At 38.2% G+C, this 23,576-nt stretch overlaps 2 protein-coding genes across 2 annotated transcripts; one reads left to right on the top strand and one right to left on the bottom strand.

Moving 5' to 3' along the window:
- Positions 1 to 763: 763 nt before the first annotated feature.
- Positions 764 to 10,432, bottom strand: LOC112567143 (steroid 17-alpha-hydroxylase/17,20 lyase-like). Its single transcript, XM_025243704.1, has 11 exons — positions 10,279 to 10,432; positions 9,332 to 9,642; positions 6,426 to 6,509; positions 5,962 to 6,060; positions 5,602 to 5,695; positions 4,881 to 5,036; positions 4,043 to 4,251; positions 3,693 to 3,821; positions 3,252 to 3,356; positions 2,807 to 2,938; positions 764 to 2,219 (listed from the first exon to the last, which is right to left on the bottom strand). Exons 2-11 carry the CDS (start codon positions 9,537 to 9,539, stop codon positions 1,864 to 1,866), a joined length of 1,572 nt encoding a protein of 523 aa, XP_025099489.1. The 5' UTR covers positions 9,540 to 9,642; positions 10,279 to 10,432; the 3' UTR covers positions 764 to 1,863.
- A 5,015-nt stretch (positions 10,433 to 15,447) lies between these two features.
- Positions 15,448 to 22,764, top strand: LOC112567157 (peptidase M20 domain-containing protein 2-like). The gene is given in 8 exon segments (XM_025243727.1): positions 15,448 to 15,621; positions 15,891 to 16,277; positions 16,280 to 16,344; positions 16,749 to 16,897; positions 17,391 to 17,533; positions 18,002 to 18,157; positions 19,043 to 19,286; positions 19,471 to 22,764. Coding segments are annotated over 5 exon segments (840 nt in total). The 5' UTR covers positions 15,448 to 15,621; positions 15,891 to 15,949; the 3' UTR covers position 18,157; positions 19,043 to 19,286; positions 19,471 to 22,764.
- Positions 22,765 to 23,576: the final 812 nt, after the last annotated feature.

Raw genomic sequence — 23,576 nt, 5'->3', positions numbered from 1 at the left:
TTGAGATGCTAACCTCATACCAGCCATTTCATTCGCTTTGGACTGCTCAGACAGACCTCTTGTATGTTTTATCATCATACACATCAGACGATGAAGATTTTTTTCAAAGCTCCTTTTCATTGTCTAGGTACTTGTCTCTTTGCAAAGTGACTAGCTTTGAGGCTGGCCTTAAAACCAACCTTGTTTGAAGGATATGTCCTATAGTTCAAGTGACTTCTCCTTTTCACAATTTCATTTACTCCCGTTGCCACCCCCTCTTCCTTTTATTTTATCTTTGCAAGCTGTACTCGTGTAATTGTCAGCTGACAATACTCTTTGGTTAAATCCCAGAACTTACTGCTCGATGATGAAATGTACCGTCACCATCTCTTGCATGATTACGATTGTTATTATTCAGCAATGTTATGAATTTAGTTGTCAAAGTAGAAACATATTTAATGTAGATGTTGCGACAGGATACAAGTTCTGTTATTAGAGCTAACCTCTCCAGCACATTTCAGACGATGAGGATGTTAACTTTACTAGTAAGTAAGAGATATTTTCATACTTGACCCCAACCGTCTTTGGTCTTCTAAACACGGGCTTTCGGAACACAAACTGTCCAGCAGAAACGGAAAGCTAAGTCCCCGGGGTCGTATCCTCAGCATAAATCTATGGGGGAAAGGGAGAGAGATATATATATATCAGTCTCGACATCTCTAGGATACAGGCGCATTTTTATTGGACACCAGTTCAATTCTTCCAATAAAAAAAAACCTTAACATTTACAGCTTCTCGATTTTTCTCATACAAAACCAAACCCATACCTGTACAGAAAAATCACCAATTAACGTAACCATATCAAATTAATTTTAATAATCGAATTGCAGAAAAATATTATACACTTTTCTTGACAAGCGTTCCTTTGGAAGCTGGAAACATTAAGGCAATAAGGTTAATGCGAACAAATACACATTTCTGATTATGCTATTGTCTGAACACAGACTCTAGATACCTTTGCCATAAAGCAGTAGAAGCTGAAAATGGACAAAAATGACTTTAACAAAATAGGAATTAAATACGGTCATTAAGAGTCTAAAGCACTTTAAGTATACTGTACTCGTATCATTAACCTAAGACTCGGAAGCATGGTCTAGAAGTGGATGGGTAGAAAACGAAACCAAACAGGACTACAAATCTGACCTTGTTTTAGTCATCCTGAGCAGCTAAAACAGCACCAACCTTTAACACCTTCACACATACTTTTGATGAGTCAAATAGTTTTTCAGTAATACAGTCCAAAGTTTTTTTTTCCTAGTTACAGAGTTGAAAATTGTTTCGATTCATACACTTTTTTGTATTTAAGCAACTGCTTCTGACGAAGTGCTTTCAAGATAAATATGTGGTCTATTGTGCTGTGATCTCTCCTGAAACCAGCTTCAGAAAAAAATTATGCTGCATAATCTATTCATGAAATATTTTGCTAGGTATTGGGGGTAGTTTGAGAAGCATAGTTACCAACGGCTATATAATCCGCCCACTTCTGTTTGAACGGTCTAATCATTTCTTTAAGGACATGGTATACATTAAATCCCGTTATGCATGTAAAGATGTTAATGAGGGTTTTTTAAATCCGTCAATCAAGCTTTTGCAATCGGCTAAGCTGTGACAGCAAAGATGCGCTTTTTAATGCAACGTTTTAACATGATGAATTATAAACAGAAAACACAAATGTTGGCTTGTTATTCAAGGGTTATGTTACATTCAATTTGTTAATTTTCCCTTATTCCCCTTATTCTTCTAGAATCAAACTGCTCTGCGTAGTTTGATTCAAGGCATTTTTCTCAGAGTTACTTGAACAAGTCATGCGTTGTTTTGTTTTTTTTAAGGTTTAGTGCGCCTGGTTACGATGATTCTGTAGGGCTTAGGGATGTAGACTGCAGTACTGTTGAAGGCCGGTCGAGGATCAAACTTGTCGCCTGGCGGTAGCGAGATGTTCAGTCGTTTCAAGATGCAGGCCAGCACGAGCACGATTTCTGGCTTGGCGATGGCTTCTCCCAGACACGCCCGACGCCCTGTCGAGAAAGGGAGCCAACTCTCAGGCTTAGGCGCCATCTTGCCTTGGTCGTCCAAGAAACGTTCGGGACGAAACTCTTCTGGCTTGTCCCAGTGATCAGGATCATTGTGTAGCGCCCAGTGGTTGATTAAGACCATCGTTCCCTTGGGAACATCGAAGCCACCTAAAACAGAAGTATTCAGTTACTTGAGATGTGAAGTCTCCCATTTCTTCAAAATGACCAAATATATCGATGCTGGATTCAGCTGAATTGTTAAATGCTCTCATTAGCACCTATCTACTGTAATCCGCATGCACCATTTATTCATTCTTACATCAACAATAAGTAGGCTAATTAAATAAAATAAAAGGATCCCTCTTGGCTTACTCACTCAAGTACACGAAATGTAACGTTTTAACATTTGGTGGAAGCGGTTCGTTACAGGTGCCATCAACAGACCGAAATTTATGGTACTATTACAGCTAAATCATTAACCCTTAAATTATTTGCACTTGTACAATTGTTATCGCATTTTACTTAAGTCTGTTTAAGCGTTTAAACAAATTATGATGCTTTTAGTTTATTTTGCAAGTTCAGATGATAAGGAACTACTCAAAGCATCTGAAAACACAGCTACAGTCGTGTCTCGAACAACAAGCCTAGATGTCTGCTAGAGTATAAGAGTACTTTTCTGTCACAGTCTCAGTCTCCCGAGACAAAGTTTCACTGGACAAAGGCAAAGAACTCAAGCAGATGTGATCACTACTCACCCACTGTCGTGTCACATAAGGTCTCGTGAGGCAAACCCATAGGAACCCCTGTACCCACACGCATGATCTCGTATAGCACTGCCTCCGTGTAGGGAAGTTTGCCGTAGTCCGCAAGCTGTGGCATCCGGTCCCCTATGTCAACAGACGAATCGAATCGTAAGTGGCTCAGTGTGTCTAGAGCACAACCTATCCTCCCCATTTACTCCACCTTCCCTGGCAAATTAAGGATCGACTTTCTGTTCTGAAATTAAATATTATTAATAGAGCTACGGTAATGCGTGCAAGCTAATGGCAAATGTATTAAAAAATTAGCACCAGAGAGAATGGATCCAGAAAACAGTTTATCTCCCATTGCTACGAAGCATGTGTTTTAAGTTAAAAGAAGCGTGCTGGTGAGTTAGAACGATAATGAAAGCAAAACACAGCAATAACAAACATCCCGTGCCTGTGACAGCCTCAATTTCCTCCTGAGTTTTTCTTTGGATCTCTGGGAAACTGGCCAACAAGTACAGGCCCCAGTCCAGGGTCATCCTTGTTGTGTCAACGCCAGCTGAAATCACACCACATACATACAGTTGGGATATAAGTATATATATGCGCATATTAAAAGCTTTAACTAAACACAGGTGAAATAAACCACGTATGGAGATATTTGCACACAGCAACACGTTCACGTTTGTATATGTATAGAAATGTGTTTGGGTGTACACACATCTAATATGTAAAAATCTTTTCACAGAGGTATATATATCTCCGCACGTGTAGATACTAACAAGTACACAGTATATATATATACACACACACATGCGAACATATCTTCACACACGTGTATGTTTATTACACACACACACACACAAAACTCTCAAGTAGTGATGTCATTTCTTACCTACAAAAAGATCAGAAACAATTTGCCTGACATGGACATCATTAAACATGGCCATCTTTTCCGGGTTTTCTTCTTCCTCCACTCTTTTCTGAGCAAGGAGGACAGCATCTGTCATGTCCCGAATATTGTCTGAAAAAAAAGTTTATAATTGCTATAAACTCCCGACATAAAAATGATATTGCTGTGCTGTACATCACGTTTTTCCCCAAACCTATACATTTTATCAGCACTCATGTCCATGGAGTGATCGCGAATACTGCAAACCACATCTTTGAATGACAGTGACAATGATAATATTATCTTGAGCTGAAAAATGGGAAAGTACTACTCTAAAACACCAACAACTTCACCTTTGGATAGCGTTTCCTTGTGTTTGTCGACATTAATACGTATTAAGTCAAATAATTCTGTTAGAATCGCTTTTAACTGGCGAGCTCTAGGTGTGAGTGACAGACGTAGAAATGGTACGACGTCCTCAAACAGGCCGTTGCCAATCAGCTCGTTGCCGGTGTCCAAGACGTGCATGAGTCGCAACAGCTCCGGGTCATCAAGACCTCGCCTAGTCCAGCAGAAAAGGTTCGATCACGCTCACAAATAAGCATTCTCCTAGCGCTTGAGACAAGAAAGAGACATGGACAGCATACGAATGACAGGAGAAACAACCGTGCAGACGAGTAATACAAGACAAACATAGAAAATGCAAAGAGGGATCAGGGAACAAATAGTAAGGATAGAGAGGAAATGGTCAGATAAAGTCAATTTTTACAACTATTGACAATCAAGAGACAAAAAAATGTGAAAGGTTAGCAAATAGATCAGTATGGTTTTGATCGGTGTAAGAATGCACATGGAACAGATACGCACCTTTAATGGTAAGAATGTGGCGGATATGGAAGGGAAGAGAGTTTCCCTGTTTTGCAGCAGAGTAACTAAAAATCCGGTGACTATGTGTGGTTGTTTATAATCTCACGAAGGAATAGCAACAGCAAATAGTCTTAGCATTACCAACAAAAAATAGTCCCAACAGAACATCCAAACAGACTCAAAACAAACAAAACTTAAGTATAAACAAACCAGCTCATATCAATCATATGTGACCGTTTTTACCTCAATACCACAATGCGGTCAAGGGAAAAAAATACCTTGATGGTATATGTATATACATATAGTACAGTTATCGGTATGCACCTCTCGCCAAAACACATCGAGTAGATGATGCTGAACATCAAAGACGACAAAATGACGTGAGGATCGAAAGGTCCCGTTTCGGCAGCCATTTTGTCTACCGCCAACGGCACAATCTCGTGGACAGCGACCTCTAGCGGAGTTCCTGTCATGAAAGATCTGAAAGCAAAAGTACAAATGTAGGTCTCCCTTGCTGTCCCAAGCTGTTTATTACTGAGCACTGCAGTCGCCTGACATTTGGAACCAGCGCATGTCCTGACAGCGACTTCGTAACACTTGGGTGCCATGAGAAATTTTTTAAACAGATGCTATGTACACGGAAAGTACCCTGCCCAACCCAACATCCGAATAACATAAATGGGTTACTTATTCTCTCATGACATAGATGAAGGTCATAACTGGACACATCAACAGAAAAATAAAAGCAAATGACAGTTACTGTCCAGTTGTACCCACAAAAACTGGTGACTACATTCAGCCTTAAAACTAGCCACAACATATTAGATCACCACCTCACAACAACAACAACAACAACAACAACAACAACAACCACCACCACCCACCACCAACAACAACAACAACAATTAATGTTATCTTCCCGACAACAATGTGCCTCTGCGGAGATGTGGAGCAGAGAGCAGAATATAAAAATTGTGCTTTCAGGCTTTCAAAAAGTTTGTGCAAGATGCTATTTTGATCATAACCTGATGGCGGTGCTACCTACCTCACAGCCTGGTTGCCGACTTTTCGGAGCAGCTTCCAACGTGCCGAATACGTGGCAAAGGCAATGTCTTGCCCACCTTCGCTAAGGAGATCCACTGCAACATCACGATGGCCCACTAGGTTACATTCAAAGCTCTGCTCAGAAACAAAACTTTGTCATATGGTTTTGTTTCGTAATATCATCTCTGTATATTGCACTTTAATTAGAAAAATAAACCTAAAAGAGATTCCATTTTGCACATGATCTTGGACAAGAAATAGATACAAAAAACATAAAATATTTGGTAACAGCGACTATTTTATGAGGTTCTTGTAGTACAAGATTTTGAGAAAATAATCGTAACAAGAAAACAGTGAGTACTCCAAAATGCATAAGGTCGTCCAGCAAAGTCGGTGGCTTTCTTGACTAACGCCTCGTGGACCACATCAATGCTGTTCAGAGTCACCCAGCGTTTGGGCCCTGTAAGGGTTGGAAGACACACGACACGTAACATAATAATAATTCCATTGTGCAGCTGTCATTATCAATCACCACCACTTCCGATACAAACGACGACAAAATGTTTGTGGTGCCTTCGTTTCTGATAATAACTTTGAGCATAAATTAAAGGACAATTAAAGGAGCAAGCAAGCTGGGTTTCAATGATAAACAATGGCGTTTTGAAATATTTCCCCGCTTGCAAACGAAAAAAAATCGTTTACTTATATTAGCTATAACACTGATATTAAGATTATGTAGGTCTAAAAAACTCTCTCTTTATTTTTCGTTCTTTTTTGTTATTAATTTTGTCATGAATAATCTGTTATTTTCCCCGAATGACTTACCAAAGTACAGGGTGATTACTGGACCATACTTTTCTTTGGACCAGTTCAGAAGTATCATATATAATGGGTCCTTCTCACGAAATACTGGAAGAGAACAAAGTGAGATGTAAGAGTCAGTTTATCAGTTACGCTTCATTTTAATCCGTACTTCAAATTTTTGTGAATTATTTATGAGTTATGTGTGTTGCATGTCTGTGGCGATTTATAACTGTAAATTTCATTGGTTTAAATAAGTTCCTTGACAACTATAAGACAATAAACATAGCAATATCATCATAATAACAACAACCATTCCCTTCACTTTCATAAAGTTAAAAAGTTTAGAGCAGAGGGAGTATACTGTTATTCTTTTTTCGCGGCTACCATCTCTATCCCCGAGAAATCTCTTCGTGTAATAAATCTAGGTTACAGTGAAGTGACTGTGCATTTGTTTGCTGATATGTTGAGGTCTGAATCACTACGTATGTTGTGTGCAGTTTGAACATTTGTATTATTATTTATATATTTTTAAAGCCTCTTGTTAAGTAAGGAAACTGGTTTTACAAATGTGATCCAACTAGCAGTGTACAGTACTTATGAAGATATAAGATAAAATGAGACGAATAAGCTGGATAAATGAAACTTTTCTTCTTATGAACAATAATGGTCACATTTTGCCAACATTTGCAAGAGATTCGATTTTTTTTCAGAACTGTTATATCACGTTTTCTCGTCATGCTTCCTGTCCGTTTACTGTTCACAATATTAAACACTTTCACGATTCAAGATTATTTATTCTGTCAAACTCTAAGGGGTATTGAGATATTAAAAATATGTCCATACATGTTCATGCACATTCCTGTCGTTATAAACAGTATCTATTATTCACACACACACACACACACACACTGGTTGGTTTATGACAGCTAATAAAAAAGCAAACAGTAGCAGCAACAACAAAAAAGAAAAAGAGAAAAAGGGAAACAAACTAATTCTTTGCATCATCCACTCATTCTTTCCTTCTTCCAGCCGCCTCGTGTATACCTGCAATTGTAGTTAAGTAAATTAAAGTATATGAACACATGCAAACAAAGGATAAACACGTTTTTGTTTTCTCTCTCACTGTCCTTCACATACTTTCTGTGTTCTTTACTACTTCTTTACCCCCCAAGGAGTACTGTACATATTAACACACTTCCATCCATCCCAATATACAGTGGAACCTCGGTTAGCGAACGCCTCGGATAGCGAATATTTCGGTTAACGAACAAAAATTTCGTTAAAAGTTTGTCTCGGATAGCGAACAAAATTTCGGATAACGAACAGCCACCTGAACCACACGTGACCGACCAGCATGTCATCATTCGCGCTCGAGACACAGTTACAATCGGTCGCTCCTTATCTGTGCCATCCTTCTTATTTAGTGATTTTTGTGCTTTATTTTAATAAGATAATCCTCAATCATGGCTCCAAAGAAGATTAAGAGCAATTAATAGTAGTGAGGTAATGACAAGGAAGCGGCCAACAATTGAATTGAAAAAGGAAATGATTTTATGAAGGTGGCATGTGTCTGTCGGATATGTGATGTCGTATTACCGAAGAGTTTTACAGAAAAGGCAGAAGGAACAGACACTGGACACGTTTTTTCCTTTAACCTCAAAGCGACAGAAAAGGGAAGTCTCCCCCTATTTTATAATGTCACGTGCACATGGAGGGGGAATCAAAGCAGTAATTCCACCACTTCCTCCCTACACCTGCTTCCAACCACGCCGTCAAAACGGCAAGTTTTCTGATGTTTAAATGCTTTCGTTAATGTTTTTATGTTTATTTAACTCCATTTATATTGCATTATAATTGTTCTCATGAAAACAAATACCTATATAGCCTGTAACTTTCAAATATTAGCGAGTCAACAGGGGCTGGGAACCAATTAAATCTATTTCCTTTATTTCTTATGGAAAAATTTGTTTCGGATAACGAACATTTCGGATAACGAACAGCTTTCCAGAACGGATTAAGTTCGTTAACCGAGGTTCCACTGTACAATATTTCACTTACACCCGCCCACAACCATACATACATCCGCATGTTATCAATTCATCTTGTTCGCCATCCTTAATAAAATCTTCATGAATGGAGCTAATCTGCTGAGGGTCATTTTATTTGTTGAAGTTAATAATGACTGGAATTTATAAGCGTTTGGCTTTTTAATGTAGTAAATTGGTAAATAATTGTTACACTGGTAATCTGATTTTTTGTATAGTTAAATGTTTTGTTTTGTTTATTCCTTGTTACTCCTCGAGGAGCATATCTAGGGCCGTAGCAATGACAGTTAAATAGGTAAATGGAATCCGATTTGTTCTGAAGATATATCATTTTAAGCCCGCTTTGAGTCAGCTGAACTACTTGCATCTGTAGCCGGACGCTTGTGTGATATTTTGACAGTTTACCAATAACACGGTAAAATAAATACTGAACCATATGAATCGTTGTCAGTGACAAGACCAAGGGACAAGTACAAGCGAACGATTATTTCCTTTTATGGCACAGTTCGTGTCAGCTTGACCTTATTGCTGACGTATCGCCAGAAAATCATATGAACCCTTCCACTTGGAAGCAATGAAAAAAAAATCCATAGAATTTTACCATTATAGTCAGTTACCTTCAATAAATATTATAATTATTCAAAGTGTGAGTCCAGCTCTACTGTAATGCAACGCTGACACAGAGGGACTTCATACGACAAGAGATATTCTCATCTCTCACTACCTTCCACCACCCCTCCCCCTCACACAAACCCGCCTCCATTACAACTTACAGAGTGCAGTGTTTAAACCTTTCAAGTTACAACTACTTTTTGCCGTGATATAGCCATAGTTGCTAGCACGGCATAAAAAACAAACAGAGTGCGGAGGGAGTCAACCTACCCAGCAGATTTCCTACAAGGGGGAAAGCGGTGGGACCGGGCGGCAGACGATATCGTTTCTTGAGCAGCAAGTAGGTCAGAGCTCCCATCACCGCTCCCACCGTCAAAGCCTGGGTCGTCGGGGAGCCTGGGAGGTGCTGTGACCCTTCTCTGACGACATCCAGCAATTTGGCAGTTGCCTCCTTTACAGTCAGCAGAGCCTCAGACATGGCAGGCTCACAGCGTGAATGACTTTACAGGACACAATCTGTTTTGCAGAACAGGGCTAAATCCTTGGGTGGTGACTAGGGTTGAGCACCAGTTTACTGACACCTGTTGAAATACACCACAGAGCTTGAGTACTTGATGGAGAGTTTTGCCGTAGTCCAAAGCTACAGTAACTGATAGCACAAAAGTAATTTATAACGTACTTCATAAAACACTCTGCATCGACTGCGTCTAACAGAAAAGTTTGTGAAAAACAAAACTAGAGCAAAGAGAAGCCATCATTCTGTTGATGCTATAGTGGGGGAAAAAAACTGTCATGGAGGTGAAGCAAAGACGGTTAATAAAGACGCCCAGTAACATTTTGATTGTTAGGGTGAGATCGCAGATGTGTCAAATGACGCATTTATCTCTCGGCCAGCTGTTACAGTCCGCGCCCCCCCCCCCCCACCTCCGCTCACACACATTTTAAGAGGGGGGAGATTATTGACAATATTCTTTATTAGCGAATAGTGCAGTGTAAGCAAATAACGTTCTTTTTTCATCAAAGATGTAAGAATTGTTCAACAACAAATTAATACATCAACATGTATATCACACGACCAAAGCAAAATAGGAGAGAGAAGGGGATAAAAAAAAAAATCTTTTGGGGCCAAGTATATGCGTCGTAGCATGAAGCTAAGGAAACAGTTAAAGTGCGTTTTGAGAATGATTTATGATAGAACAATAACTTAATGAGCTTACCTAGGTTGACAAGTCTTAGACAGTCTACAAATTTTCAGTTCAAGCAGACTGCAAGTGTTGCCTTGGAAATAATGAGGGTGCACTCAAAGAACAATACCTCCGGGTTGTCATTTGCCCGTCGAGAGAACAGCTGCACAGGGAAGGTCACTCTCGCAGTCTCCTTGCAACTGGCGTGATTATGCCCCTTTGTCACAGGGCGCCATTTAAACGCTGGGGTAATCGTACCGCTGCCATTTCGAATATATATATAAATCTGACCTAAATTTGTGAATTTCGTCCTTTACACAGTGCTTAACTGGCCACATTTTAATGACTACTTTTTTGTACTTACTTTTTTAATGAGTGCCGTTGGATTTTTGATCTGAAATTTACAGGTTAGGTTTATATAGATCGCCTATATCTACTGATACACACATGTAAAAACAAAAGACGCAAACCATTCAGGTTGGTCTTTAACAAACCTTATCTTCGATTGTTTTTGTCTGCTCTGCTCTGCTTTTTTTTTTTTGCCCTAAATGAAATCTGAACTCATAACCCAAACCCTAAACCTAACCCAAAGTTGTCTTGGTCATAGATGTTGAGTGAACACACAAACACAACAAGTGCTTAAGAACAAAATACTAATTAAATTAAATTAAAAGTGTCTATTAGCTAATATAAAATTCATGAAAATAAACATGTAATGTCTGCAGCGAAAAACAGCTTCGATAAATTATAACATATCGGTAAAGCTATTTCAAATGCTGCGCCATATCTCAATTCTTTCAAACAAAAAACCTTGACATTTTTAGCTTCTCGACTTTACTAATGCAAAATCAAACCCATATTTGTAAAGAAAAAACATCAATTAATGTAACCATTTCAACTTATTTTCATGGTCTAATATCGGTAGAATTTCATACACTTTTCTTGACAAACGTTCCTTTGGCAGCTGAAAACATTAAGGCATTGAGCAAATTGTCAAATTCTCTGATGACACTGCACTGCTGTCTCTACTTAGCGGGCCAGTGCACACTCACGGTGATGCTTTGGAAGAATTCATTGTTTGGTGCGATGACAACTTTCTAGAACTTAATGTGAGTAAGACGAAGGAGATTGTCTTTGATTTCCGTCGGAATTCTCCACCGTGTCCCGTCTGTGTCATCCATGACAAGGAGGTGGAAATTGTTTCTGCTTTTAAATACCTGGGCACCATCTTCGATAGGCGACTTTGCTGGGATGTCAACACTCAATCTGTCGTGAAGAAGGCTCAACAACGCCTCTTCCTTCTCCGGAAGCTGAGGTCTTTCTCTGTCTCCCCCCAATTTCTTCAGCTTTTCTACAGATCACATATTGAGAGCGTGCTGTCCTTCTCGTTCATCTGTTTCTATAATAGTTTATCGGTGAAGGACAAGAGCAGCCTACATCGTGTGGTATCCACCTGCTCCAAAGTCGTTGGATCCACCCAGAGTTCTCTTCAGGATCTGTATAACAGGAGGACTCTACTGAAAGTGTCTGCCATCCTTCGTGATGACAGGTATGCTCTGTCGGGTGAACTTGTCCAGCTCCCATCAGGTCGCCGATATAGTATGCCTGCATGCAGGACAAACCGACTGCGGCTGTCTTTTGTTGCTTCAGCCGTCAGACTTTTGAATGGATTATGAATGTGATGTGCATGCGATCATGTATGACTTTCATCGAGCTGGTATGATTGACTGCAACACGACTGCCTGTGGGTTGATATATATAATCGAGCTGCAACTGAATTGCCCTCTAGGGATTAATAAAGTATTATCTTATCTTATCTTATCTTATCTTATCTTATCTTATCTTATCTTATCTTAAATTGCAAACAAACACACATTTTTAATTATTATTTTGTCTGAACTGCAGATCTCCGAGCCATAGAGCTCTACAAGTAGAATCTGAGCGTCAAAAACTTGTGTTAAAGAAAGTGGAAAAATCCGCCTATCAATTAAGCCTTTGCAATCTACTAAACTGTGACAGTAAAGATTCGCTTTTTCAAAGCCAGAAGATCGATATGTTTTAAGAAAATTTTCATTGAACTAATAAAATGAAAACACAAAGGTCAGCCACTCATTTAAATGCTATGTTGCATTCACTTTGTCAATGACCCATCTTTTCTTTGGGAGTAGAATCAAACTGCTCTGCGTATTGTGTAGTTTGGTGAACTACCCGGTACAAGGCATTTTGCTCAGAGTCCCTTGTAACACCACGTTAGATATCAGACAAACTCAAAGGACAAGTGTGTCATAATCTACGGAGTCCCGAAAAGGGTAAAAAAAAAAAAAAAATGGACAGAGAGTTTCAAGACCGATACACGCTCGTAAAACAATTGTGACTTATCTCAGGCGACAAATACGAGCCAGCTGATGGATGTTGAAACAGACATGAAAATGCTGTTGCACTCTTACTGACGGTATGCGCCCAGAATAATCCTTCATAACCTTTAACTGTTAGGTACCTACCTACCCATCCACAATATGTGATCTACATTGTTAGGGCACTCGTGTACCCGTGCACAGTATGTGACCATGGTATCGAGCTTTATAACATTTTCCTGTTAGGTACCTACCTACCCATACACAACATGTTATCTATATTCTGTGAAGGAACTCATGTACCCATGCACAGCATGTTTTGCACATTCCTGAAATTTTTCCTAAAGCCGCATACTGCAATGTCTTCCAGATCCTCCCTGGTTATGCAGGTTACGTAGAAAATTAATTGTCCATCGACAGATCTTGGAAATCGCATGCTGGCATTTCCAAGGTATTTTCCGCATCCTACAAATGTCAGTAAAAAGATAATTGTACAAATGCTGCAAAGATCATTCTATGCTTTTAAAAACAGCTAGATTATATTACCACATCTCTCACACAAACAAAACAGTACTTTTTATAACTAATTTTATAACAGCAGTGGCGTAGGAAGATGTTCGGCTTTGGGGGGGCAAACTCCCTGCTGACAGTGAACGGCGTTCGCACTCGCACATTATGTAAAAAAGGATGGGGGGGGGTAGAGCACGCACGTACACAGTGGTAGCATCACAACACGCTGCTTTATTGTTAAAAGGCAAAGCAGCATTAAATAAGAAAAAACAAATTAAAGAATGACTCCCCGGCTAACGCATTCACAAGAAATGTGATAAACGTTATAATCATATAAATCATATTAATCAAGGTTGGTAAGTCAGTGTGCCAAAAAAACTGTGTCCTCGGTGATTTCTATTAATGAACTCCATTGCAATCTCGTCCAGATTAAGCAGATCAACCCTCTCTTTAAATACATGCATAATGAGACAGCTATTCAAGCGCGTTTGTGTCATGGAACTTTTCAGGTATGTTTTTGTTCGTTTTAAGGCAGAAAAACTGCGTTCTGCAGTTGCCGTGGTAACTGGGATAGTAAGATACAGTTTCAAAAGCTTATCGATCTCGCTTAACATCTTTCTCACTAACCCTTCCGGCCAAGAGCAATCCCCCGTCTCCCATGTTACCTACTGGTCAGCCCTTCCAGTACCTCTATTACAAAATACACTACCAAACATTATACCTAAAAAAGAAAACACCAAACCCCCGTGACAGCAACGATCAACATTCCAGCTCTGCACATATACACCAGCGCGCACACACCTATGCACACATGCGCGCATGCACAGGCCACGCAGTCACACTCGGTCACACACCGTGGGTGACAGCGAGTGGGTGGGGGATGTTTTATGTTGGTCAAACGAAAACCGCCAAAGAAAAGGCGTCGCATTATGGGGGAGGGGGGAGGGAGACGACACTCGATGTACCGATGTACTGTCCGCCTGCTTTCTTCACTCAGGCTTCAACACAGCCTGCAACTAGCATGGCAAACAAGACCAACGGACTGTCCCCGATCTGATCGTCAGAGGTGTTAGGGCCTCCACTTGCCTCAGGGCCCGCTTTTGTGACGGTGATGACCGTCTCCTCTCTACGTTCCCCTACCTTTCTTCAGTTCTTTGCTCTTTGTGAGGAATTACGTCTCAAATATTGGGGGGGGCAAAAGGATATTCCTGCCCCCTGTATTTTCCTTGGGGGGGGGGCGGCTGCCCCCGCTGCCCCCCTGGTTCCTACGCCACTGAACAGTAGTGATTGAAAAAATAAGTGGATAGCCTATAGTGGTCAGAGGCGCGCAGGTTTGATACCCGTACAATCTTCCCTCTGTCGACTCCTTGGAGAGTTGGGAAAGTAATTAGGCATGCAGTGTGGAAGAGATGGGCACCGCCCTCACTTAAACTGATCCCTGAGAAAAAGTGAGGTTTCGAACACCTGACTCCTCAACGATCTGAAAAGGTCAGGAGACGAGCTTAACTTAAATTGCCTTTAAATATTCGAAACATAATGATCTGCAAAATGATGCTACATGAGCACACTGATTAGGCACACCACATGCAGCGATATATTAATTATCTCTGATCTGGTGACTATGTATATAAAATTTTCATGTAAATTAAATCATGTTTCAGTTCATCTCTATGACTGTTGTTAGTGTTGTACGTGGTTTGTCTCGAGTCGATGGTGGGGGCTAAATGATATTTCCTATGCTTGAGACGTGATTCTTCACGAAATACAAAAAGGTAGTGGAGCGGAAGAGATATATATCTATATAATTATGTATATTTAATGACATCTTTATTTACGAGGGATCGATCGAAATTGAATAAGTAATTAAATATACTTTTTAAAAAAAAATCTATAGCTACTCCTCGATCTACAGAAATGGAAAAGAAACACTATATATTTCTTCCGACAGAAATCTTTAGATAAATCAATTTCTTTTAAGTAAGCGTGTATTTATATCAAACGTTGGAAGCTGAGAGTAATGCGCAACGAATATACGTGCATATGCGAGCAATGTGATGCTCGATTCTCACTGGACTAGTCCATTCACTGAGTAGGGGTGGAAGTCTATGAACTCGCTGACCTCAGTTGAGAACATAGTTCAAGGTAAACACTGATGAGGCTGATTATTAACCACATTATTTAGAAAACATAGACCAGTATGTAAAAGAATTTTTCAATGTTTTCTACTCCAGAACAATGGCATATTGATTCGCTGTTTACAGCTTAATTGGCCAGTTTCTGTTACTTTTCTTCTCCGTCACAAAGAAGCGAAAGGTTGTCCTAACTTGAACGCGAAGTTCAAGGCTGGAGGACACTAGAGTACGACTGGCCTTGACCGATTCTCTGACAGATTAGTACCTCAGTGATGTGAGGACTGGTCATGCGAGAATTGTAAACTGATAGTTATGAAATTTATCGATTTCCCTGGCAAACTTCTGCAACCGCTTGCACATTTCTACTATCCTGTGCTCGGGTACGTATGACTACGGACTGTATGGGACCACGGACGTATATTTATTAGTTCGTGATGGGACAGTGCCCCCATTCAAGGGCAGTAATTACAGTTTCTTTTGAGACAATCCTTGCCAACCAAACACCAATGAACCTTGTATCTGGCTGTTTGGACTTTAAGCATGCATTGGGATGGGGTCAAACTTTACCGTTTTATTACTGTAATGCACTGATGTAACTTGATCAACCTTTCAAATTTTGAAGAAAAGTATTTAAACTTTCCTTTTTCAGATAGTGAAAGTGATAACAAAGCAGACGATTTTTCTTGACCTATAGCGACAAGGAACATCATGGGCGACGCAGCAGAGCTGAAAAGAATTGCTTGTGATGCGATTGATTCGCAAGCATCGCGCTTGAGAGCTCTAAGTCAGGACATCTGGAATCATCCTGAACTTTGTTTCGAGGAACATTATGCTCACAAGAGACTTACTGATTTTCTAGAAGAACAAGATTTCAACGTGGAAAGATCGTACAAACTGGAGACGGCATTTAGAGCAGTTCCGAAACATTCGCGATGCAAAGAGGAAGACGGCTACCCCAATATCGCGATGCTTTGTGAATACGATGCTTTGCCAGGTATAGGCCACGCCTGTGGCCATAATCTGATCGCCATGGTAGGGGTGGCGCTTCGCTTGGTGTCCAAGCAGCTCTCCAATCGTCTGCATTTCAAGGCAGGGGTGGGCAAGTAAGAGGCAATTAAGATGCTTTAAATACCGTTGATCAAGCACGATCCTACTCAAATAACTATATAATATTTTATTAAAGCAATTTTTTTTTTGCTTTATGATAAACATGAAAGGCTAGCACTTCAGACCCAGAAAATCATGTCGAGGTACTCAAATTAGCAAGTATAGATAGTACATGGTATACATTACAAAGTGTGAGCACCATCCAATATTTTAAAAGATTATTTCTTTGTCAGGTGTAAATTGTTTAGCATTTCAGGTCAATTTTTTTGGCAGTAGCTTGATTATACATTTGAGAACCCTTAATAAACTGGGCCATGTCTCGTTTTGTTTAAACAGATCTTGTGCAATATATTTAATCAGCAGGCATTTAGAACATTTTGTTCTTTTGCTCTCTGTAAAGCTGACAGTTTTAGGTACACCAGCTGAAGAAGGAGGTGGAGGAAAAGTTGAACTGATTGATGCTGGAGCTTTTGAGGACATAGACCTTGCAATAATAGCCCATCCTGCCCAGATTAACCTGCCAATGCCTATAGTGCTGGCCAGGAAAGGGTAAGATATAAGATATTTTTTTATGAAATTATAAGTTTGAGGTTAAAAGCAGTGAAGCAAGCCACAAGTAAATCAAAGAAAAAAATTAAAATGTTATGTTGGGTTGGAATAGCACATGCACATTACTGCCATTTGAAGCTTATTTTGTGTATTTTTCTGCAGTATAGTTTATGTTCATGATGTTGTATTGTTTTCCTTGTATATTCAGTCTTTTGGATCCAGTTTTTCTCAGTTTGCATGAATCCTAGATATTTTCATAATTTGTATTATGGCTTACCTTTGTGGCAGAATTTTGTATGCTTTCTCCATATGTTTGTGTTCTAGAGAAAGATCTTAAAAAATTGATTCCTTGTTACAAATTAAAAGGATCATACTCTGTCAAATCAGGTTAGCATATATCTGTAAAATAAGTAAGTTTGGTGAGAATTTAAGGCAGTGGGTTTTAAAAATATCCTTTGATAAATTTAATATTTATTTTAATGTTTATTTTTAGGTTGAAGATCACTTATAAGGGCAAAGCATCCCATGCGTCTGGTGCTCCTTGGAATGGTGTGAATGCATTGGATGCAGCTGTACAATGCTATACAAATATCTCTCACCTTCGCCAGCAGATGAAGCCTACCTGGCGTGTTCATGGTGGGCACTACTCATTTTAAAATGAAGACAGATTTAGAATCTAATATATTTTAAAATCTTTAAAATGAGAAAGACATAGTATTCATCTGTTCTCAATTTTAAATCGATTAAAACCTTTCTGCTAAGAAAAAAGTTATTATGCCCATCACTTGGTCTTTTTTAATGAAGGAAATATGGACAGTTCAATTGTTTTAGATAATATAGTTGTGTAATACTCTAGATATCATTTTTACAATTTTTCATTTTTGATGAAAAGTCAGTGAGTGAGATGTGATATTCTTGTGTGCTGGAATACAAAACAGTAATGTGGATTGCCTGCTCAATTCTTTTTCTACTCTACTTTTCTCCAACATCAAGAGAATAAAAAGTTTGTCTTATGTTTGATTTATAATACTGGTAATGCATTAAAACGAGAGGCATACTTCAGCAGTTCATTAGCTAAAAAAACAAATTCTCACTTAAATACAGGTGTAATCACAGATGGGGGAGTCAAACCAAACATTATTCCTGATCAGGCTGAGCTGCAATACTACCTGCGAGCACCTACTGATGCAGAACTTTCGGTTCTCTGCCAGAAGGTTATAAACTGCATTCAGGCAGCTGCTCTAGGCAACGGGATGTGAGGTATTATAGAGAAACTCAATCAGAATATGTTCAAGCTTTTCTCTGCTTTAGACTTTTATTATTAAACAAACTAATGTTTTAACACATATACTTACTTTCTTTAGATCCAATCTAAAGCTTTGGAGAATATCTACAACTACTACTGTCATCTTATGCAGGCAGCAGTTTTTCCTAATTTGTGCATGTCTGCGTAATCCTTCAGAATGCAAACTGAGTACTACACTTCACTGGATAAGCTCTTGAAGAGTTTCATGAATGTTTTAGCAGGAATTGGAGCAGATTCAAAATCACATAGCTTGTAGCTCAAACATTAGATCTCAGACCAAAAGTGACAACAGAGGCTAGTTGACAGATACAGCTCAACCAGAATAACTGTCTTTTATGGGAATCAGCTATTTTTGTTAAAATAACTACGTGCTAGTCACTTCAGATTACAGGAATTAAGCAATTTAGTTTTGATGGATATGAAGTAGTGGTCATGACTGACAACACCAAGGAAAGTATCAACCAGGATGAGAAATAATTCTCTGTGTAATTCCTTTGGCAGGACACAAAAACAAAATAGAAGATAAAATTTAGTCCATGATGAACTTAAAGATGATGAACTCAAAGGCACAAATGGGTCAGTTTCACAACCAGTTAAAAAACATACAATTATGCCAGTGAAGTACAGCCTTTGCTTTTCTTTTAGATTTTCCAGAGAAATAAAGGACAATACAGTATTGTTTTAATCAAACATAATAATAAATGTGATGTATATATACATTAAAACATGATAATAAGCATGATATGATAATAGCAGAGATTGAATTTGTCATTTATTTTTTTTTTTTGTCCTCTCCCAAACACTTTTGTGGGATTAAACATACTTAAAAATTATTTCAGGTGGAATTCAAGTCAGAACCTGTACCATACTCTAGCCTTCTGGCAAACAAAATTCTAGCATCACTTTATGTAGAGAATGGGGAAGCAACTGGAATCCAGTTTGAAACCAATCAAGAAATAATCCAGAGACCAGGAGGGTCAACTGACATGGGAAACGTGTCAAAGGTGGTGCCTAGTCTGTATCCCAAATACAGCATAGGCACTGACGCTAGTCTTCATTCTAAGGATTTTGCATCTCATGCAAGTGAGGTTGGCTTCTGGTAATTTTTAATATGTTGATATTTTAATTTTGCACAATTTTTTTTTAATTTGTATATGTGCACTTCACCAGAGGAACTAAAACTGTCAGACTGATAAATTGATATCCTTAATACTGTTTACATTTACAGGAGGAAACATCACATTTTAGGAGTTCTTTTATTTTTCAGAAACTGAAATGGCTGAAACTCTTTCTTTCATGACTGCAAAAGCCCTAGCAATGACTGCTATTGATGTTCTCATCACACCAGGCCTGCCAAATAAGATCACTGAGGAATTCATAAACTCTATGAAAACAGAGTAACCATTAAGGAAATTTATCTGTTGACTATCAAATATTGGTTGTTTCCTACAGTTTTTGTATGTTAGAAGGCGGATGGATTAGACAAGGTAAATCTAAGTGTAAACTCATTTTTAGAGAAAGCATGGTGCTGTTTGTGCCTTGCAACTCATATACTTTTTTCTTCATCTGTGTATCAAGAATTAAGTAGTGTGTTAGGAATTTATACTTCAAGATCTCATTTCCCATATGCATATACTGTTATGATTGTGATAAGATTGTGATAAGATTGTGATAAGATGATATGATATATACATATACTCTGTTCTGTATATAATAATAATAAAGATGCATTTCATATTGTGTGTGATTACACTCATGAAGGAACATGCTCTCAGCACTCAAGACAAAAATGAGACATGGACGGCATATGAATGACGGAAGGATAAACAACCATACAGACAAGTGATAAAAGACAACCACACAAGATGCAAAGAGGAATCAAGGAACAAACAGTAAGGGTTAAGAGTTTCATGAATCTGCAGAGAAAGACTAGTCAACAGATGAAAAAAGTGCAAGAAAGGGTTAGAAGATAGACTATAATTATGTGGATTGTTGTTTGGAGTAATGCTCAAGAACAGATGTGTTTTTAGTCGCTTGTTTAAGAAATTTGTGGGTAAGTGGTGGATATGGTAGGGGAGAGAATTTTACTGTTTTGCAGCACAGTTATGAAAAATCCAATGACCATACACTCTTAGTCTGATGATAAGGATAGGGGCATCAGATAAAAAGGTCATCAGCTGAAGAGTAGAGTTGTCTGGGTGGAATTTAGGGGAGGAAAAATTGTCAGGGCAGGAGGCACAGCACAGGCAGCTTGTAACAAATGCAAGAACAGATGAGTACCCAGTTCAGGAAACAAAGGAGATGAGTTACATGGTCCCTGAAATATATATATCTGATCTATATTCAAGATTGTCTCATTCCACATACCTGGAAGTAGTAACGTGTTTGCAGCACAGCCACCATAGACTGATGAATAGGGTGTTGTTGACTGTTGGTAGTGATGACACAATTCATTTCATAGAAATGCATGGTCAGATAAGCAATTCACACACTCATCATATACTTTATAAGGGTTTATTTTTTTTCATGTTTATATAGTTTGTAAAGCAAGGACATTTTTTCCATAATTTCCCATACTCTGTGGATGTTCCAAATGATCATTGCATTCACAATGGAGCAAGGAAATGTATGCAAAATTATTTTCTTATTAAAACTATAGTGCCTTTAAAAGGAAAGTTTGTTTCATTGTTATCTTACAAATTAAAAAAAAAAAGAATTAAAAGACAGGCAGCAAAAGTGTATTAAAGGCACCATACACAAGCTACAGTTAGGGGACAGATTATCATCTGTCTCCAAGTGTGCCGAACTACTGGAATATTTTTTACAAATGTAGTTTCACATTGTCTACTCAACTACATTTTTCTAAAATCACGTTATTTATTCCATATTATTGTATTTTAGATTAAAAGTGACTGAATACTCAGAATATGTACCCTTGTAACCTGGGCATTTGTTATTCACCATACATAAGGCTGTAATTAAAAGTAACTCTAATCTTTTTTCCAGATTGTTTGCATATTTTGCATAACATTTTATATTGTTTTCCTCTTTACTCAGGATACATTTCCTGCTAACACTTGCAACTTTTCCTTTATGCAAGAAAATCTCATATTACTTTCCTAGAATTTGTGAAGTATTATACATGTACTGCTAATTTACCTTATTTCACAAAATGAACTAATCTTGATGTATACATAATATGTTGTCAAATAGCATCAGCTCCTAAAAAAAAGACTGTTGTATATGTAACAAATGCTAGTAATTTATCTTATATTAATCCCTATTGAAATGGTACTTTCATTCAGCTGACTAAATGTACTCACAATATCTTCAGAACTATTAAACTAAAGAAATTTAAGTTATCTTTAATACTTTATTTATAATTATTTCTGTTTATTTTCTGTCTGTTTATGTCAGGTAATGTAGTGATGTCTTAAAAAACTTGCCACAGTTACAAGGATAAAAACTGGCCTAAAAACATATCCACATGTACCCAAAGACTCTCACACACACACAGATGCATGCATACACACACCTGTAATGTATCAGTTGTCGGAGTGTAATGTATAGTGGCAGAGAAGGTCACCCCAAAAATGTCCTTTTATTTTTTTGATTGCTTTGGTGTATGACGCTGTTTTAAGATTTATTTTTAAATCTTTGATTAGTCTTTAGTTTTATATTTTCAAAATAACCTCCACTTGTGATCTCAGCTTATTTTAAAATCACCACCTATTATTGGCTTATTTGCTTTTTCAAGTCTTTGATTTGTCTTCTACAAAATCAGCATTTACCTTCACGGTTCATCATCATTAATGGTGATAGGAGATGATTTTCCTTTACTTACCATAGATGCTAACCTTCCTCCACTGCCCCCAAGCTGTACACTGCATGCACACATACACACATATATGCATGCATGCACATACAAACACAGGTTATTTGGTATACATGGATAAAGATTTCATCCCCTAAAACCCGGCTAAAAACCTGTTGCTTTTTTATGTTGAAAGACACAAACAGACACACACACAGAGACATGTGTGCATGCACACAGTTTAATAACATATTTATGTATCTAGTCCTTTGTGCATCACTATTTTAATTTTTATTTTACCTGTTACTGGTAGCACCAAATTAAACAATATAGAACACAGAGCAGATGTTTGTCAATATTCTTATGCTTATATTACAATATAACCAAACCCTGCATGTGTGAAAGACAAAGAGATAATTTTTTTTTATTTTGAGGGTGATAGAATAAGCAGAACATGCTTTTTTAACATCTAGCCTGTAATTTGACTTAAATGGAAATGATACTAAACTGCTGGACTATTACAAAAAGAAAAAAAATATTCAAATGTGTGCAAATTAATGTTTTACTCCTTTAAGGATGCTTATGGAGTCCTATGTATTAATGGCATTAATTCCTTATACAAGTTCAGTTCATTGCACAACAATGAACACATCTTTATTTACAAGGGTAACAGAAAAAGCAAAAGTTATGCTGTTTTACATCTAGCCCTCGTGCAATTATAATATGTATAAACATTATGCTATCTGACTTGAAAGGTTTTGTTTTATTATTGGACACTATAGCAGCAGGTGGTCCATGTTAACTTTTTGTTGGTATGATTTGGCTGGGTAGGACGCCTCTGTAGGTAATCAAAGGGTTTGGAAAGATCATATAGGTCTTTTGCTCCTACCATTTAATTCGTTCCAACACCAAAAGTCAATTTCTCCTACGTAGGTCTATTGAGTCCTTTAAACATGCACCGAAAACACACCTCTTCTGGAAACATTACTCCTAACAGCCTTTCTCATAATGCTAGTCCTTTTTCACACCTTTCCTTTTGCAATTTCATGTTATTCTTAGCTCTTGTTCTTGTTATATTTGGTTCCCAGCTTTGTGTTTTCTGTATATTTTGATTTTATTCTTTGTTTACCACGGTTGTTGATTCTTTTGTAGTTTATATGTGCTACTTCTTTGTTTTCCTGTCACTCGTAAGCTATCCATGTTTTGTTCTTGTTCTTGTTCTTAAGCGCTAAGAGCATGCTCCTTATAGGAGCTGTGTGAGTATGCACTTTACAAATTTTGCATTTTTTTAATTATTATTTTTCTTTTCGTCCCACGCATAGTCAATTTCGTAAAGACAGTAAAGTAAAATCGTCCCAAGCCCCAAATGCAATCAATCACAGATGAAAAAAAAGTAGATATTAACGTCAAATCACACTTTATTTGTAACCGAACAAAGGTTCATAGCGTCTTTGGTTGCTAGTGGTTAGTAATCCTTTCAGGGGAAAAACCAAATGGTTAATGCACTTGCAGAAACAAGTACTTGCCCTTAGTGAGCTTTTTCTTATTGTCCCAATCCA

This window comes from Pomacea canaliculata, linkage group LG6 (genome assembly GCF_003073045.1).
Source record: "Pomacea canaliculata isolate SZHN2017 linkage group LG6, ASM307304v1, whole genome shotgun sequence".
NCBI classification, from domain to species: domain Eukaryota; kingdom Metazoa; phylum Mollusca; class Gastropoda; order Architaenioglossa; family Ampullariidae; genus Pomacea; species Pomacea canaliculata.
The sequence above is the reverse complement of the archived record's forward strand: the minus strand, read 5'-3'. Positions and strand labels throughout refer to the sequence as shown.